This window comes from Carcharodon carcharias, chromosome 10, assembly GCF_017639515.1.
Source record: "Carcharodon carcharias isolate sCarCar2 chromosome 10, sCarCar2.pri, whole genome shotgun sequence".
In the NCBI taxonomy this organism is placed as follows: Eukaryota; Metazoa; Chordata; class Chondrichthyes; order Lamniformes; family Lamnidae; genus Carcharodon; species Carcharodon carcharias.
This window is the reverse complement of record NC_054476.1, coordinates 61,866,596-61,885,478: the sequence shown is the minus strand read 5'-3', so window position 1 is coordinate 61,885,478 and position 18,883 is coordinate 61,866,596. Positions and strand designations below refer to the sequence as shown.

The 18,883-nt window shown below is 42.2% G+C and overlaps 1 protein-coding gene across 5 annotated transcripts in view; it reads left to right on the top strand.

Moving 5' to 3' along the window:
- LOC121283334 (inner centromere protein-like) overlaps positions 1–18,883 on the top strand; it is a 72,903-nt gene that overhangs the window by 28,636 nt on the left and 25,384 nt on the right. For all 5 annotated transcript variants that reach the window (XM_041197799.1, XM_041197798.1, XM_041197800.1 and 2 more), the window contains 4 exons: positions 954–1,705; positions 5,689–5,734; positions 6,980–7,031; positions 11,282–11,402. In XM_041197799.1, the coding sequence (XP_041053733.1) occupies positions 954–1,705; positions 5,689–5,734; positions 6,980–7,031; positions 11,282–11,402 (971 nt within the window). The remainder of the gene's footprint in view (positions 1–953; positions 1,706–5,688; positions 5,735–6,979; positions 7,032–11,281; positions 11,403–18,883) is intronic.

Here is an 18,883-nt window from a genome sequence, read left to right as displayed (position 1 = left end):
CTAAGTGCTTCTCTTGGCTCACAGTTAATAGAAAAGCTTCTTCAGTTCTTATTGACTCACTTGGTAAAAGTAATGTGTAGCTTAGCCATACAGTTTGAAAATGATTTAATTGCTAGTCTCTGGTCACCTAATTGACCAACCAGGGTGGCATTACATGTGCTGTTGCTAGCTTTAATGGCCCAGGAGCTATTGGGTGGAAGAAAGAACAGTGGTTCTCCATGTGGTCTGCACTGGTCCTCCAGGGTGGTCTTGAAGTCACTGACATGTATAGACTCAGCCATGGCATTACAAGAGAGGCCAGAATCCTCAACCCTGCCAAGTGCCTGATGCCTCTCAACCAGGCCAACTCCTATATGCATGGTATGAGTCATCATCAAGCATGTGATAACAATGTAGTTTTATTAGCAAATTTTGTTAATGTTGATTTTGTTTGATTTAACATGGATGTAAGACAAGTATCAGTTTCTCAGAAGATTGTGATTTTAAGTGTTTCAAATAAATGTCTTCCCTTTTATTAATATTTATAAAACCAAAATGTATTTCTGGAATGAGTTGATAATTTATGTAAATCAATGCACATAAATTTATTACATTTAATAACAAAGTGCAATATTTATGGTTCTCCTAAGTTCCCATTAATTCTTGCGTTTCTTTTTGTAGCGGCAAGCAAACAGATGGGTTAGGTGGGACCGCTTTTACCCCACTTCAGTGGTCTGTGGACAATAAGTTTGACATCCATTCCTTTAGAAAAGGATCAGAGAAAATTGGGAGGCAGAAAATCTTTAATTCTGATTTAAACAAAATATAATGACACATGGCATGGATAAATCCAGATAAAAGGCTGTGTTTTAATTGTAATTCTTATGAATTTTACTGTGCTCATTTGAATAGGGAAATTCATAAATTCATTTGCCAGCTGTTTGATATTTCGGTTTTTAAAATTTTATTTCCAGGTTTTCTAGAAGCAGAAAAAGTTTAAGGCGTTCATCAATTCAGCGGCCAAAGCACTCAAATAGAATCTTTGTGGAAGATAACAGTGACTGCAATAAAATAGTTGAGCAGGCCCATCCTGTTCGTCTGACACGATTAGCATCACGTGCAGCAGCAGCGACTGCCAGTCTAGAAACTGAAAAGAACAATGTATGCCCTATTGTCCCAGTTAATGGTAGAGTTCCATTGGTTGAACTGTCACTGAATGACTGCAAGAGTGCAGAGTTACAAAAGAATCATGTGGCCAACTTAGCCCAAACTCTGCTGACTTTTGAAGATGTGAACTTGATTCAAAAAGCTGTTGAAGTAAACCCGCCTCCTCCAAGTGGACCTATTTTGGAAACGTTGACTCCTGCTGCCTCTGCAGTGAACACCATCAGTACAAATCATGAAGCAACAAAGCTGAAAACAGATGTTACTAAAGAAAATGCAGTTTGTGGAGAGGCTGGCTCGACTAACTGTCAACTGAGCAATGCACCATCTGCAGGTGGGGTTTGCATCCCTGGGGAAGATGAAAATAAGCCTGTTCATAACGGTACTAACTGTAGTTTAGTACGGAAAAGTATTGCCAGTCGCAGGTCCAGCTGTGTCAGGTTGATGGATAAATATTCATTGAATGTTCAAAGGGCTGCCATGGTGCAGGAATCCACCAGAAAATCATTGCGTAAATCTATTGCCAGGAGAAAAAATATTCTGGAGACCTCTGCTTCCAGTTGTAAGTATAATTGTCTAAGGAAAATTCACAGCTACATGTTGCATTCTGCATGCAGAATAATAACTACAATGCCCCCTCTCATAGATGGTGGACCTATAATGCAGTAAAATGTTAGAGGGGTTACAAAGAGAGGCTACGTAGTTAATTCCAGAATCTAAAGGAATGATGTATGGAGAAAGACTTAATATCTTGGATTTTTCCTCCGTTTAAAAAGGAAAGCGAGGGTATATGACCAAAATGTTAAAAATGATTAACTATTTGGTCAAATTGAATCTCTGTACAAAATTTAGGGCAACGAGAAAAAAAGGAAACGTGGAGGGTGGGCTGGTGGGAAGAAAAAATTAACCAAAAGGGTGGTAAGTTTCTGTAATAAAGCGGAATCTTCCACTCCCACCAGCAGTGGGAATTGTGGCAGGCGAAGGTGGAATGTGGCGGGAGGCCAAAAATCAGTTTCCCGATTATTAAGAAATCAGTTTGCAATCTTCCTCACCTGACTTTGTGAGTTGCTGGTCAATGTCGGGAACCCATCTTGCATCTCATGAATGCTCATTAAAACCCCCAATAGAGGAGAATCTTCTGGCCCCATTAAAATATGCCAGCCAACCAGCAAGAATTTACGCCATCCTGGTTCCCTAACTTTACAAATGTGGTGAGACTTTCATTATTCACTAGCCAGTCAACACTGCCAGCACCATTGCTGATGACTGCAAGAGGGGTTGGGTGCTGGTGTTGGAAGAGGGGGTGGGGGCTGCAAGGTGATGATGTATGGGGGCTGCATGGGGAGGGCTGCAAGGAGTTTCATAGGGTGTGGTCAGTTGAGTCGATGCTGGAATCCTTGGGGGGAGAACAGAGTGCTGGTGGTAGGAAGGAAGTCACTGAGGGGGATTTGGGATGTGGTAGGATGGAAGGATCAGGGTCTGGGTATGGCAGGTGTCATTCTCATCAGAAGGCCATTGATGGGGACAAGAATGGTGGCATGAATAATGGGAGAGGGCAGGATCAGTGTGGGCATGGGCATCTTGACTGGTGTGAGCTCGGAGGGAAGGCAGGTCAAGGTCAACAGTTATAAGGTCCAGGATGATAGGGGGAGGTTAAAGGGTGACCGAGGGGAGAGAGGTCGTCATATTGGGGGCTCAACAGTGATGGGGGCGGGTGGTGGGGGAAATGTTGGTGGGTGACGGGAGGAGGGTAAAAGGTGGTGGAGATGGTCTGAAAGGTTACACTTACCATCTTAGTATAAAGGCAGCAGGGCAACGCCCTCTATGTCTAACTGCAGAACATCGAGGTAGGAAGAGGGTTTTCTCGGGTAGGGGGAGCTGGTCAGCACAACTGGACAACTAAGGTCTACCTTGATGATTATGAGGCCACTGTTCTTTTGAAATCCTCCCTGTATGGTGAAGCCCACATGGCAGCAGGCCTGGTCCAGAGGGTTCTCATAGCAGGATCCCAGCAAGGTGTAGAGCTGCTCTTCAAACTGAGCCATTTGGCATCGCCTCCAGTTATAGTTAGGGATTGAAGGAGAGAGGGAGGTGGATGCTTACAAGGGGCATGCAGGTGAATGGCAGCCAACTTGTGATTGCAAACCTCCTGGAGGAATGGTCATGCCTGACAAGGGCTCATGTGGTTAGTCTTTCTATTATGACTAGGCAAAGTTCTCTCTAATAGTCTTGAGGACAACGGAGGCAAGGAGAATAGTGCGAAAGAGGTTTCTCGCATATGGCTGTCATCACCTTTGGCAAAGCGCAATGACTCCATGTGCAGGCATGCATTAAGGAGCAGGACACCCATCCTTGGTTCTCCAGGATGCCCTTCACCTGTAAGGGATGGAGTGTACATTAACATTAAAGCAACTAGCAGCAAGAATGAATCCAGGAAACTTCCAACCAGTGCAAGTTAACATATTTGCAAGTGCCCAAACTATATACAATAATTGCACGTCCATGCTGCCAGTGAATATTCAGAACTTAATCTTTTTAGCCCTACTGTTATGTCAAGGTTGCATCCCCATCTTTGGCAACAGAGGTGCAGGGAGCCTGTTGACTACTGTGCCCTCTTGTCTGTGATGACTTTGGCAGGCTTCCTCTGGAGGACCAAGGCCTTAAGGGCCATGGCCTGCTTTGGGTCTCCTGTTCAGGAGCAGGTGCACCCTTCTGAGCCTGAGCAGCTAGAGCTGATCTTGTCACAGGCAGGGGAGATTGGGATTGCCAGCACACCCTTGAAGTGTCCTGGCTGGATGCCCCTGGGGTTTCTAGCTGACGCTCCTCCTCCCTTTGGGTGCCTGAGGGCTGTTCCCTGACTCCTTGAGAAGAGGCACCTGGAGGGAGATTGAAGTGCCCCATACCCCCTCATACACAGCCACTGTTGAATGCAGCCATGGCTGCAGCAATGATGTGCAGGTCTGAGCACATATCTGGCAGAAACTCCTGGACATGGGCCTCCATCCTCCCCTTGGAGACCTCCATACACTCACATGCTGGAACCACAGCATCAGAGCATGTGGACACGCTCCTGTCACTGAAGGCTTCTGACTAATGTTGCTGTGTGTCTCTCTCAGAATCTCCAGCTGGTGCATGGGGGCAGCAGCACAAATAAGTTTCCCTCCATTACACTCCATTGCTGACCCCTCACTGTGGCTGGTCAAAATTTTGAAGTTGCCTCCCTAGCAGCAAGCATTTGGACTGTGGTGCTTTACGCAGGCATTTAGGGATAGGTAATAAAAATGCTGGCCTAAACAGTAATGTCCATGTCCTGTGACAGAAATACAAAATTAGTGGGTAATATGAGTTTGGAGTGAGCAGAAGATTCATTTACCCTAGCAAAGCAGATTAGATCATTGACCTGTTTCCTCCACTGCAAGATGATCCTCTGGATCCCACAGGTGCTAACCTTCCTGGCAACCTCTTCCAGGCCACCGTGATCATTCGGGTGGCCCACCTACTGCTGTCCTTTTGAACAGGACATCCTGCTTTTCCTCGATGGCCTGGAGGCAATGCTCCAGGGAGGCATCACTAAATCATGAGGCTAAAGGTTGCTGCTTTCTGCTCATCTTTATTTCAGGGTCCTGGTGCCATTATTGAAGGGCTGCCTGGGTGCCTTTTAAATGTGATGCTTGGACATTACGGTGGGGTAGCTGACTTCCTGCTTGATTCAACAGCGGAAATCACTCCCACTACAAGACTTAGTCCAGGAGCAGAAAATTCCACCCGACTGTGGAGCATGAAATCTTATTGCATTTCAGGAAAGAATTAGACCGTCTCTTGTCAACAAATGGAATTTAGGATTATTAGAAATATACCAAAGAAATATTGTGGATATAAGTAATATTTTAATTTTTGTGTTGTATGTTTGTTGCCTCTGCTGCTTTGACTGGCAGTTCTTGGATAGTGTAATTTGGCCTTTTCTTTTTCTCTGGCCTTACTTCAGATTTTGGAACAGAACCTGCTCTTCTGTTAGAAGCTCCTGCTTTCTCTTTAAATAGTTGTGGATGGGTGTTGCTGTAATTAAATGGAAGTTATGTGGCAAGGACTAACAAAGTATATTTTAAGACATCATGACATAAAATAATTAAATTGGGATGATGAAAATATGCAAGGTGAGGGATAATTGAAAGTGAGAAAACAAATCCAAATAGTAATAGGAAATGCATACCCCTTAATGTCATGTTGCAGTGGTGACTTAAACTTGATTTTTGTATTCCCCATCACTCCTTCCCTGCACAATGCATCTTAATTTCAACATATTTGAATCCAGGACTGCTTTTCTTGATGAGGGTGTCTTGTATATGAAATACTTTTTACAAACTTTGCACTATTGTATTGCCAGACTAACTCTGCAGACTTATTTTAATTGGCTCCTTGAATCCTGACATGACTCTTGATCCAATTGATTGAATTCTTTGATTTTGCAAGTTTTGTGTTCAACACCAGTTTCAGTTTTGCATATAAATGTCATGCTTCATTAATGTTCATGTGTTTTCTCCATAGACCGTCTCTCCATTGAGAAAGTGACTGAAAATGCAGAAAAAGAATGGTGAGATTTTAGTTGCAGCTTTTGCTTAAGGACAAGTATCACTGGGGGTGGGAAAATAATCCTTAGCTCCAATTTGGAGGAGTAGTAAGTGTGGGAGAGAGAACCTGTGAGAAGCTGCTCCTCCAAAGCAAATTTTGTCTCTCCCATGCTCGTTGCCTTGGCTCCTTCATTTACAGTTTTCCCCCTCTCTGCTTTTGCTGCTCCTCCAGAGATGCACTCCATGATTGGAGGAGCAGCAAGGGCAGGAAACTGTGATTTGGAGGAGCTGGAGCAGTAACTCTGGCCAGATGAGTTTGTTGTTTTGAAGGGAGGTGAGAAATGAAGATAATTTACTGAAGTGCCAGTTAATTGGAAGGTTGGGGGTCTGGTGCAACTGATTCTGATGGTTAGCTTGGTGCTGCAGCATTAATTTGTGTGTATTTCCTTTGCACATTTGGACCCACTAGTATCCTGATGTGTTCTTCACTTGCTTTAAACGGAAATATTGAGGAGAAAGGACATGAAATGGGCAGAAAAAAGTTAAAGAATGTTGGAGAGTGCTAATTACTTGCAGTTACATTTTTAAGTGGGGCTGCAGATTTGAGATTAATTCCCAATAATTTAATTCATACCAAGAAGTTAGAATTTTTGTTTTGGAAATTGAATATATTTATTCATAATAAATTAAGAACAAACGACATCATTATAAAATGAGTTTAAAGGAAACTGAATACCAGGACCTGACTCTCAGATTCAAAGTTAAGAGGTTTAATAATATATTTGCTTTCTGGTATTTGTGCTATCTTATCTACCTAAAGAACAATACCTTCTGGATCTGTTGTTCTTTTGGGTTTATGTTACCCACCTGCCTAATAAAGGAGTTAGTGAGAATGAAGAAGTAGCCCCATGGGACAATCTCAAAAAGTAGCCCCTGTTGGGTGGTGGAGTTTTGACCCCTGGATGAGTTAAATTGGAAAGTAGGTATTCTTCATTCTGTATGTTAATTTTAAATGGGCATAAAGTGGTTGGATCTGAACAATTTAAACTTGCTGTGCTGGGAAACAAACACTTGAACCACCCCAAGGTCAATCAAGTAAAATCAGAAGTCATTTTTTTCCATTCATGGGAAGGAAGGTATCCGTTGGTCTCTATAGCTAATTTACCCTTACCAAAAGGCTAACAATATATCCATTGCCTGGCAGTTTTTAGTTTCAAAATGTTCCATGTTGTAGGGCACTTGGAAATAGCAATATTTTGTCATTGCAGTGTTGAAGTGATTGAACTTGAGCAACCAAAGCAAAACCAGCCAACCACATTGGTAGGTATAGTACCAATGGTATTGTTTTAATCAATGTTTTTGACAGTTAACTTCTGTTTTTTTTTGTTTTTAATTGCTAAGAGGTGAATAACTTGAAATCAATTCGCTAACTTTACAGTGCAGAAGGAGGCCATTCGGCCTATTGAGTTTACACTGGCTCTCTGAAAATGCATACCACCTAGTCCCATCCCCTGCCTTATCCCCATAACCCTGCACGTTCTTTTTTTTTTTTCAGATAGCAATCCAATTCCCTTTTGAATAACTTGATTGAACCAGCCTCCACCATCTTCTTGAAGATTGTTCCAGACTCCCACCACCCTCTGGGTGAAAAGTTTTCTCCTCGCATCACTTCTACTCCTATTGCTAATTATTTTGAATCAGTGCCCTCATTCTTGATTTTCTCCTGAGTGGGAATAGTTTCTCACTGTTTACCATGTCCATAGCCCTCCAGAATCTTGAATACCTCCATCAAGTCTCCTCTCAGCTGCCTTTTCTCCAAGGAAAACAGTCCCAACCTCTCCGATTTATTTTCATAGCTACAGTTCTTCACCCCTGGAATCATTCTTGCAAATCTCCTCTACTCTCTCCAATGCCTTCACGTCCTTCCTCAAGTATGGCACCAAGAACTAGACACAGAACTCCAGATGAGGCTTAACTGGTATTTCATACGTTTAACATGACCTCCTTACTCTTGTAATCAATGCCCCTATTGAGAAAGCCTAAGGTAGTATATGCTGTATCAACTGCTCTCTCAACATGCCCTGCCATCTTCAATGACTTATGTACATATACACCTAGGTCTCTCTGTTCCCACACCTCCTTTAGAGTTTCTCCCTTTATTTTATACTGTCTCTCCATGTTCTCCCTGCCAAAATGAATCAGTTCTCACTTCTCTGCATTGAAGTTCGTCTGCCCAATCTACCAACATGTCTATGTCCATCTGAAGTTCAGGACTATCCCCATCACAGTCAACAATGTTTCCAATCTTCATACCATCTGCAAATTTTGAATTTGTGCCCTGAACACCACAATCCAGGTCATTAATATATTTTGGGAAGAGCAAGGGTCTGAACACTGACCCCTGGGGAGCTCCACAACAAGCCACCTTCCAATCTGAAAAACATCATTAATCACTACTATTTTCTGTCACTCAGCCAATTTCTAATCCAAGTGCCTACTTTCCCTTTTATTCTATGAGCTAAAATTTTACACTCAGGTCTATGGCATTGTATGAAATGCCTTTTGAAAATCCATATACACCATATCAACCTTCTCTGTTACTGGCTCAAAAAATCCAGCAAGTTAGTTAAACATGATTTTCCATTAATGAATCCATGCTGGCTTTCCTTAATTATCCTGCACTGTCAAAGTAACTATTGATTTGTCCCGCATAACAGTTTCAGGAAGTTTCCCTTCTACTGACTGGTCTGTAGTTGCCGGCCTTGTCCTTGCACCTTTTATTTTGAACAAGGGTGTAACGTTTGCAATTCTCTAGTCCTCTGGTACCACCCCTGTGTCTAAGGAAGACTAGAAGATTATCAATAGTGCCCCTGTAATTTCCATTCACACTTCCCTCATACCCTTGGATGCATCTCATCTGGTCCTGGTATCTTATCAATTCAAGTAAAGATAGCCTTTCTAAAACTACCTCCTTCTGAATTGTAAATTCTTCTCGTGTATCAGTCACTTCCCCTCACCGTGGCCTGGGTAGCTGCTCTTCCTTTGTAAAGACAGGTGCAAAGTGCTCATTTAAAACCTTTTTTTTTTTCTCCTGTCTCCATGTGCAAGTCCTTTCAGCCCTACTCTTTCTTTTACGCCCTTTTATTTATATGCTTATAGAAGACCTTGGAATTCCCTTAACGTTGGCTGCCAGTCTCTCTTCATGCTCTCTCCTTGCTTCTCTTATTAGATTTTTCACTTCCCCTCTGTTCCTTCTATATTCAGCCTGATTTCCCCATTGTTATTTTCTATCTGACATCTGTCATACATGCACTTCTTCTTTTCATCTTCACCTCTATCTCCTGACATTCTGGGGGTTCTGGATTTATTTGCCCTACCTTTCCCTTTCAAAAGGAATATATCTTGACGTTGCCTGCAATATTGTTTCTTTTGAAGGTGACCCATTGTTCACCCACCATCTTTTCTGCCAACATTTGATTCCAACTCACTTGACTCGGCTGCATTCTCATCCCATCAAAGTTGGCTTTGCCCCAATTAATTGTCCCTGCTCTGGATTGTTGCTTGCCCTTTTCCATGGACAGTCTAAACCTTATAATGCAGTGGTCACTGTTCCCTAAATGCTCTCCCACTAATATTTGATTCCCACTTGGGCCAACACATTCCCCAGAACTAGCCCCAATAATGCCTTCCCTCTGTTTGGACTGGAAACATACTGCTGCAGAAAATGATCTTGAACACATTCCAGGAACTTTCACACCTCTTGACCTTTTGCACTATTCCTATCCCAGTCTATATTTGGATAATTGAAGTCCTCCATTATAATCACTGTATAATTCTTGCACCTGTCTGTAATTTCTTTGCAAATTTGCTTCTCTACATCCCTTCCACTAGTGGTCTATATACTACACTGATCAATGTTATTGCACCTTTTCATCCCATTCCTCCTAGCCAGTGTGTTCTGTCCTTGACCCTTCTGGAACGTTCTCCTTTTTTCTCTCTCTCATACTGTAATGCCGTCTTTAATCAATATTGCCAATAACCACCACCCCCCATACCTAAACTTTCTTCCTTTTCCTGTCTCTCTTAAACACCTTGTAGCCAGGAATATTTAATGCTTGAGCCAGGTCTCTGTTTATAGCAATAATATCATAATTCCATTTGTCAGCCTGTGCCTGTAGTTCACCAATCTTTATTAACCATACTCCGTGCATTCACATACATGCACAAAAGCTCTGATTTAGGTGTCCTCCCCCCCACCCCCAACCCTTACTCTGACTCTATCTAATGACTTACTGTTGCCTATTCTAATTCTACCTGAATACGCTGTGCTATATCCTCCTTATCAGTTAATACTTCTCTACTTCCCATGGCTAGTTTCTCTCCCCTCCACTCTGAATTTCTTCTCCTGTTCCTATCCCCCTGCCAATCTAGTTTAAACCCTCCCTGACAGCATGGCAAACTTCCTGCGAGGACATTAGTCCCAGTTCTGTTAAGGTGTAACCCATCCCACTTGTACAGGCCCCACCTGCCCCAGAACCAGTGCCAATGCCTCAAATCTAAAGTCTCACCCCTCTACTGCATTTCTCCAGCCACATGTTGAACTGCTCAATCTTCCTATTCTTATGCTCATTGCATGTGGCACTGAGATTACTGCTGTTGAGGTCCTGCTTTTTAATTCCCTTGCTAACTCCCTGGAGTCTGCTTTCAGGACGACTTCTCTTTTCCTACCAATGTCATTGGTCCCAATATGGGCGATGACCTCTGGCTGTTCACCCTCCCCCGAAAGAATGTCCTACAGCTGTTCTGACATCCTTCACCCTGGCATCAGGGAGGTAACATACTATCTTGGAGTCATGCCTATGGCTTCAGAAACACCAGTCTGCTCCCCTAACTAAGGAATTCCCTGCTACTATAGCACTTTCATGCTTCCTCCTCCCCTCCTGTGCAGCTGATCCACCTGTGGTGCCACGAACTTGACTCTTGCTACAGTCCTCTGAGGAACCGAGTCACTCACCAGTATCCAAAATGGAAAGCGGTTAGAGAGTGAGATAGTCTCACTATCTGCCTGTTTCTCTTAGATACTCTGGTGGTCACCCTTTCCCTCTCTGTGACTTTCCTAAATGTGCTATCAATGTACACCTCAGCATTGGGGATCCACCACAGTGATTCCAGCTGCCGCTCGAGCTCTGCAACCTGGAGCTCAAGTTTTTGCAGCTGGTGACACTTCCTGCAAATGCAGTCATCAAGGGCACCATGTGCCTGCATGACTTCCCACATCCTGCAGGATGCACATTCCACATGACTGAGCTGCACTGACATACCTTAAACTTTATATAAAGTGTTTACTACAACATGGCATATAATAAGTCATTTCACTCCCCAATCATCATCTCCGTGCTGAGTCCGGAAGGGCCTATACTTATCACAGGAGTCTTGCCAGCTGATTGGTTGATATCACTTTCAGATTTTATATGTAACTCACGGCTTTCTTACCACTGATTTATGGGTCCTTTCTCTCTCTGCTACTAATTATGTAAATGACGGTTCTGAGTCGCTTTATTTGTCTACAGGTTCCTGAAAATCAAGGTCGTAGATGCACTAGAAATGCCACACAAATTGCCATGAGCAATCTTGAGGACAATGTATCTAAGCCGCAAGCTTCTAGGAATTCACCTGGAGTTCAGCGAAAAGGTCGGTAATTGCTAAATTTTGAGACTTCAGTAGGCTGTATTTCAACTTTACTCTGGAGAAGCTCAACATAGTTGCGTGATTTGTTTCCTAAGATGCTGTGCTTGTTAATCTCTTTATAAAAAGACTGGTCTCCCTGTATAAAATACATTAATGCTTGTAAATAGCCAAGTTAGGAAGAACAGTCAAGTTCTGGACATTGTCTGTAGGTCAAACAGCAAAGATTTTCGAACTCCACTTTGGGGGCATTGTCATTGTCACCTCCAAGAAGTTGTAAGAAAAGCTTTACAGTGAGAAATATGATAGTGACTTGATTTTCATAAAAATAGCCTTTGCTGTTCTACAGCTAGTGTAAATGCTACAATACATCATTTGGTGATAGTCAAAGTTGCAACCTCAACTGAGCTTGAAGGACCACAATGCTTATTTAACAAAGCATATAATTTGTATCACTCCGCTTCATATCTAGCAAGAATTTACATTTAAAAAGCCTGCTTCATTTAGATAAACCTCATGGGACAGCTGTATTATGTTTCTGTATAAATGGTGAGAGTTAAGGATTTTCTGGTATAAGTGGCATACTAGCTTGGTTACTTGGCAAATTTTATAAACTTTTTTGAGTTGAAACTTGAAAAAGGGTAATCCTTCAATGTCAGTAGGTAACTTCATTCTGTGGTCTTATTACTGAGCTCTACCGATCCAAAAGGTCCCAGTTCCAACCCTTGCTCATCTTGGAATGGAGGGGACTGCATTTGGCCTCTGTGTCCTTGAGCTAGGTACAGGAAAATTAGTTTTGATTTTGATATGCAATTTACAATAAAAGTTTCTGCATGTGTGTAGATGTTATAGGGCAGGACCAGGGTTGTTGTCTCCCATTTCCCATCACAATACACAAAAATATTGTAAACTCTCATTCACTGGTGTCCCAAAAAGAATTGGTCATTTGGGCAGGTGCCCAAGGAATTCTAAAACAAAAACAGAATTACCTGGAAAAACTCAGCAGGTCTGGCAGCATCGGCGGAGAAGAAAAGAGTTGACGTTTCGAGTCCTCATGACCCTTCAACAGAACCAGAACCAGTTCTGTTGAAGGGTCATGAGGACTCGAAACGTCAACTCTTTTCTTCTCCGCCGATGCTGCCAGACCTGCTGAGTTTTTCCAGGTAATTCTGTTCTTGTTTTGGATTTCCAGCATCCACAGTTTTTTGTTTTTAGCCCAAGGAATTCTAGCCCAGTATGAAGTTACTGCTTGCAAGTAAAGACAAAAAGGGGCCATTCATATGACACTGGACAGTCCATATCAAGCAAGTTGTTACCTGGGAGATAGCAGAGAGGCAGTGGACCTGCAAGAGAACACACCAGAGAAGGAGAATATAAATTTAGACTGAGGTTCAGGGCTTACAGTTGCCTGGGAGAGAGTGGAGGCCTGCTGTGGCTGCTGCAGCTTCTGCTGAACACCAGATTTGGGGGGAAAAAATTAAACCTGAAATCACAGAACAGTTGTAAGTTGATTGGTGAGCATTGTTACTAAGGAACTGAGCCTAAACAACCAGAAGTTTAAAAAACATTAAAAATAGTAATTATTAATAATTGAGGAGTGCTGAGTCTTAGCTTGCATTTTTACATGAGGTTTATTATCACTAAAGTGATTATTATTAATTATAAGGGTTTATCAGTATTAGGTTTACTGGTAGTAAGGCTTATTAGTATTGGTAAAGTTTATTAGCAGCAGTAAGGCACTGTGGGTGGACCTACACACTGGGACTGCAGCGGTTTAAGAAGGCATCTCACCACTTTCTCAGAGCAATTAAGGATGGGCAATAAATGCTGGCCTAGCCAGCAACACCTGCATTCCATAACTGAATTTTTTTTTAAATTAGAGGAATGTCAGGGTTGCTCCAAACTCTCAAGTGTACATCTGCACAATATGTGAACTCTAGGATGCTTTCCGTCTCCTGGATAACCATTTGTGTAGAAAGTGTCATCGGTTGCAGCTGTTTGAGCTCTGATTCTCAGAACTTGAGCAGCAGCTGGCATCTCTGCCATGTATCCGTGGGCTTGAGAGCTACATGGATAGCACATTTATAGATATGGTCATCCCATGGCTTAAGATTATGCAGGGTGAGGGAATGGGTGACCACTGGACCAGTCAAAAGAAACAGGCAGGTAGTGCAGGAGTCCCTTGAATGTATCCAGCTATCCAACCAGTGTTCAGATCTGAATAGTGATCAGAGTGATGGTTAACCTAGGGAGTGCAAACAGAGCCAAGTCCACAGCACCACAGGTGGCTCAGCTGTACACAGGAATACAAGGAAGACTGGAAGAGCAATAGTAATAGGTGATTCTTTAGTTGGGGGAATAGATAGGTATCAGCTGCAGACATGAATCCAGGATAATGTTTTTCCTCCCTGGACCCAGGATCAAGGATGTCACTGAGCCTCTATAGAGCATGCTGAGGGGGGAGGGTAAACAGCCAGTAGTTGTGGTCCACATCAGTACCAGTGACATGGGTAGAAAGAGGGATGTATATGGTCCTGCAGTCACAGTTTGGGGAGGCAGGTGTGAAATTAGCAAGCAGGACCTCAAAGTAGTAGTCTCTGGATTACTCCGAGTGCCATATGCAAGTGAGTGTAAAAATAGTTTGAAGCAGACGAACGGAATGTGTGGATGGAAAGATGATGCAGGAGGGAAGGCTTTAGATTCTTGGGATATTGGGACTTGCTCTGGGGAGATGGAACCTGTAGAAGCTGGATGGGTTGCACCTAAATAAAGTTAATCAGGGTTACTGTGCATGTATGTGAATGCATGGAGTGTGATAAATAAGATTGATGAGCTGTAGGTGCAGATTGCCAAGTGGAAATATGAAGTGGCTATAACAGAGTCCTGGCTCAAAGAAGAGCAAGACTGAGTGTTAAATATTCCTGAATACAAAGATGGGAAAGGAAGAAAAGGGGGAGTGGGGTTTGGCAGTATTGATTTAAGGAGAGCATTCTTATGCTGGAGAAAGAGGATATCTCAAAGGGGTCAAGGACAGAATCTATTTGACTAGACCAAAAAAGGTGCACTTGCCTTAGATGGTGGCCTATGGACTATACCTATGGGAAGGGTGTAGAGGAATAATTGCAAGGAAATTAGAGGTGAAAAAATTTTAAGAGCACTTAGAATGGGAGACTTTAATTATCTGAATATGGACTAGAATAGTAGTAGTGTAAAGGGCAGAAAGGGACAAGAGTTCCTAGAGTGTCTTCTGGAAAAATTTTTATGGCAGCATGTTTCCATTCCAATGACAAAGGAGGCACTGTTAGACCTGGTTCTTGAGAGTGAGGTGGGCCAAATGGATTGAGTGTCAGGTGGATAACATTTAGGGGGCAGATGATTGCATCATAAGATTTGGGCTGTCTATGGAAAAGGACAAAAAACAATTTAGAGTAAGAATAATTAACTGGGGGGAAGCCAACTTCAATGGAGTAAATCTGCAACAGAGTTGGGCTGAATAAGTTGGAATTGAAGTTTGGCAGGAAAAGCGGTAGCTGAACAATGGGCTACCTTCAAAGGAAGGAGAGTTTGCACAGTCAAGGTATAGTCCCTTGAAAGGGAAAGGTAGGGCAAACAAATCCAGAGCTCTCTGGATGCGATGAAAGAAAGTAAATTAGAGAAATTAAATTAAAGAAATTGTGCACATGTTTTGGTTAGAAAATACAATTGAGAAGCAGGATGAATATAGAAGGTTTAGAGGGAGGGGTTTTTGAAGAAAAAAGCAGAGGCAGTATGAAAAGAGAATGGCAGCTAACAAAAGGGAATCCCGAAGTTGTCTTTAGGTGTATAAATTGTAAGAATGGTAAAAGGAGTGGGGTTGATTAGGGACCAAAAAGGGGATTTGCATATTGAGACAGGGTTGAGGTATTTTTTTTTTTAATCAAAGAAAATGATGCTACCTAGGCTATGGTGAAAGAAGGTAATTCAGACATTGGAAGGGTTTAAAAATGGTCAAGCGGAGGTATTGGATAGGCTGTTTGCACTTAAAGCTGATAAGACACCACAACCGGATGAGATGCACCCGAGGATACGGGGGGGAAGTGAAAGTGGAAATCGTGGAGACACTGGCCATAATTTTTCAGCCTTCCTTCGACTCAGGTGGTGCCAGAGGACTGGAGAATTGCAAACGTTACACCCCTTTTCAAAAAAGGATGCAAAGGTAAGCCTGGCAATTACAAGCCAATCAATTTGACTTTGGGGAAACTTCTGAAAACAGTAATTCTGAACAAAATTAATAGTCACATGGACAAATGTGGGTTATTTAAGAAAAGCGAGCATAGACTCCTTAAGGGAAATAGTGCTTAACTAATTTGGAGTGCTTTTTTTGAGAAGAGGTAGCAGAGTTGATGAGGGCAACGTTATTGATGTGGTGTACATGGACTTCCAAAAGGCATTTGATACAGTACTATGCAACAGACTTGAGCAAAGTTATAATTCAAGGGACAATTAGCAACATGGATACAAAAGTTGGCTCACAGAAAACAGTAGTGGTTAATGGATATTTTTCAGGCCACAGGAGGGTTTGTACTGGAGTTCCCCAGAGTTGGAATCTTTGCTCCTCCTGATGTGCATTAATGGCTTAGACCTTGGTGCACAGAGCAGTTTCAAAATTTACAGATAATATGAAACTTAGATGCATTGTAAACTGAGGAGGATGGTGCAGAACTTCAAAAGGACTGACAAGTTGGTGGAATAGACAGAAGGTGGCAGATGAAGTTCAATGCAGAGAAATATGAAATGATTCACTTTGGTAGGAAGAACATGGAGAGACGATACAAAATGAAGGATGCAATTCTAAAGTGGGTGTAGGAGCAGTGGGACCTGGGTACATATGTGCAAAAGTCACTGAAGGTGGTAGCACAGATTGTGTGGTTAATAAAACATACAGTATCCTAGGCTTTATTAGGGCTTAAGTGTACAAGAGCAAAGAGGTTATGTTGAACTTGTATCAAGCACTAGTTCATCCTAAGCTGGAGTATTGCATTCAGTTCTAAGCACTGCATTTTAGGAAGGATGTGAAAGTATTGTAGAGAGTGTAGAAAAGATTCTCAAGAATGGCTCCAGGGGTGAGGAACTTCAGTTATGAAGATAGATTGAAGAAGTTGGGATTCTTTTTCCTTGGAGAAGGCTGAGAGGAGATTTGCTAAAGGTATTCAAAGTCATGAGGGGTCTGGACAGAGTAGATGGGGAGAAACTGTTTTCATTCATGAAAGGATTGAAAATGAGGGTGCACAGAAATTGACAAAAGAAGCTAAAGTGATGGGAAAAGTTTTTTTTCATGCAGTGAGTGGCTAATGTCCAAAATGCACTGCCTGAAAGCGTGGTAGAGGCAGGTTCAATCGAGGCATTCGAAAGGGAATTACTGTTTGTTGAAAAGGAAGAAGGCAGGAGAATGGCATGAGGTGAGATGCTCATTTGGGGAGCCAGTGCAGACATGATGGGCTGAATGGTTGCCTCCTGCACTGTAAAAATTTGTGATTGTGAAGTTTACCTCTGTCATGACTCACTGGGGATAGTGCGCTGTCATATCAAGCCCCAGTACTCCCCGAGCTGCGACAAATGTGAGCAGTTTGATTAGATCACCAGATTACCCCAATTCTATCAAACTGTTTAATTTAGGTTAACAATATGAACACAAGGTTTGTAAACTTAACAAGTAAATAACTGTTCATTAAGCATTGTTTGTAACCAATGGCAAAAAAAACAGAAATATGAAGTGCTAACTTTTAGCTCTGTAACTTAAACTCTACCCCTTCTTAGCCCCTATACACACGCACGCACAAACAAGACACACAAAACATGGATTTTAAAGGTGAGATAAAACAGTTCAGTCGCACCAATCCGGAGTTCAGGATTAGATGGTTTGACTTTGATTGCTTTCTTCCAAATTCCTTGCAGGTTGTTGTGGTTGACACGAAGTGGTCTCCCAGCACTTGCAATCTGTGGTTCTCTGGTTGAAACTTGCTTTTAATCCCTCTACTGGTGATTTTTCCCCTTTTACTCCTTACAGGGGCTTCTCAAAGAAAACAGGATACAGCAAAGTGAGGAATAGCCAGCTAGCTACTATGGCAGGATTACTGGAGTCTTAGAAAACACTAGCTGAGAAGCAGAGGCAGAACAAAAACAAAGCTGGGTTAAATCCAGTAGCAAAGATGCAGAACAGGCCAAGAGTAAAGATTTAAGGGAGGGGGAAAAAAAGCAAAATCCAAAAGCAAGGAAAGGAATAGTGGTAGGAGCAAAGGAGGTTAAAGGAACAGAGCTCAAGAACCAGAAAAATAGGATGGTAACAAAGAAACACTAATCTACACTGACCATAGTCCGCTGGTGTTCATTGAGAAGTTTAAAACTCGAAATGCAAGACTGTTTAGATGAAGTCTATTATTTCAACCATTCAATGTAAACATTAATCACGTTGCCGGTAAAGATAATGTGATTGCGGGTACATTGTGCCCCAGGTGTAAATTACGGAAATCAGTTTATACTTAAGATTGTATAAGGGGGATTGCGGATACATTGTGCCCCAGGTGTAAATTATGGAAATCAGTTTATACTTAAGATTGTATAAGGGGGAAGGGGGATGAGTAAGTCTCCTGCTTGTTGTCAATGTATCTCACACCCTGTGATGAAATGCATTTTTTAAATGTTTCATCTTTTTAAGGATGGAGACATGTAAAGAACTTTTTTTTTTTGGACTGTTGGCTTTTAAAAACTACCATGACTGCAGTTTAAAAGAGATGTTCACTGGAGCAGGAGGAAGCAAATCTACAATGTTGCCATCTCCTGGAACAGTGTGCCAGGTTGGACAGAATGGTGCTGGAAAGGAGACCTGATTTGAGAGGCAACTGCCTAGTGACGGTGTTTTGATTGGCTCCTGATCAAGTGGCCAGGTTTTGTGTGAGAATAGTGTAGTAGATCAGCTGCTTTCTCTGAAAAGAGGAAAGACCTGTAACCCCTCTTTCCAGTGTTCACTGAGACTCCAGTGATCCTGCATAGGAATTAGCTGGCTATTCCTCACATCACTGTATCCTGCTTTCTTTGAGGAACCAATCAGGAGTAAAAGGGGGAAAAATCACCAGTAGAGACATTAAAAGCAAGTTTCAACCAGAGAACCACAGACTGTAAGTGCTGGGAGACCACCTAGTGTCAACCACAACCTGCAAGGAATTTGGAAGAAAGCAATCAGTCAACCCATCTAATGCTGAACTCTGGATCGGTGCTATTGAACTGTTTAATCTCACCCTTAAAATCCATGTTTTGTATGACTTTGTGTGTGTTTGTGTATAGGAGGTCAAGAAGGTGTAGAGTTTGTTAGCAATTCATAATTATTTCTTTTTTTACCACTGGTTAAAGTCAATTTGTTTAATAAACAGTTATTTACTTAAGTTTACAAACTTTGTGCTCATTCTGTTAACCTAAATTAAACAGGTAGAATTGGGGCAATTTGGTGGTCT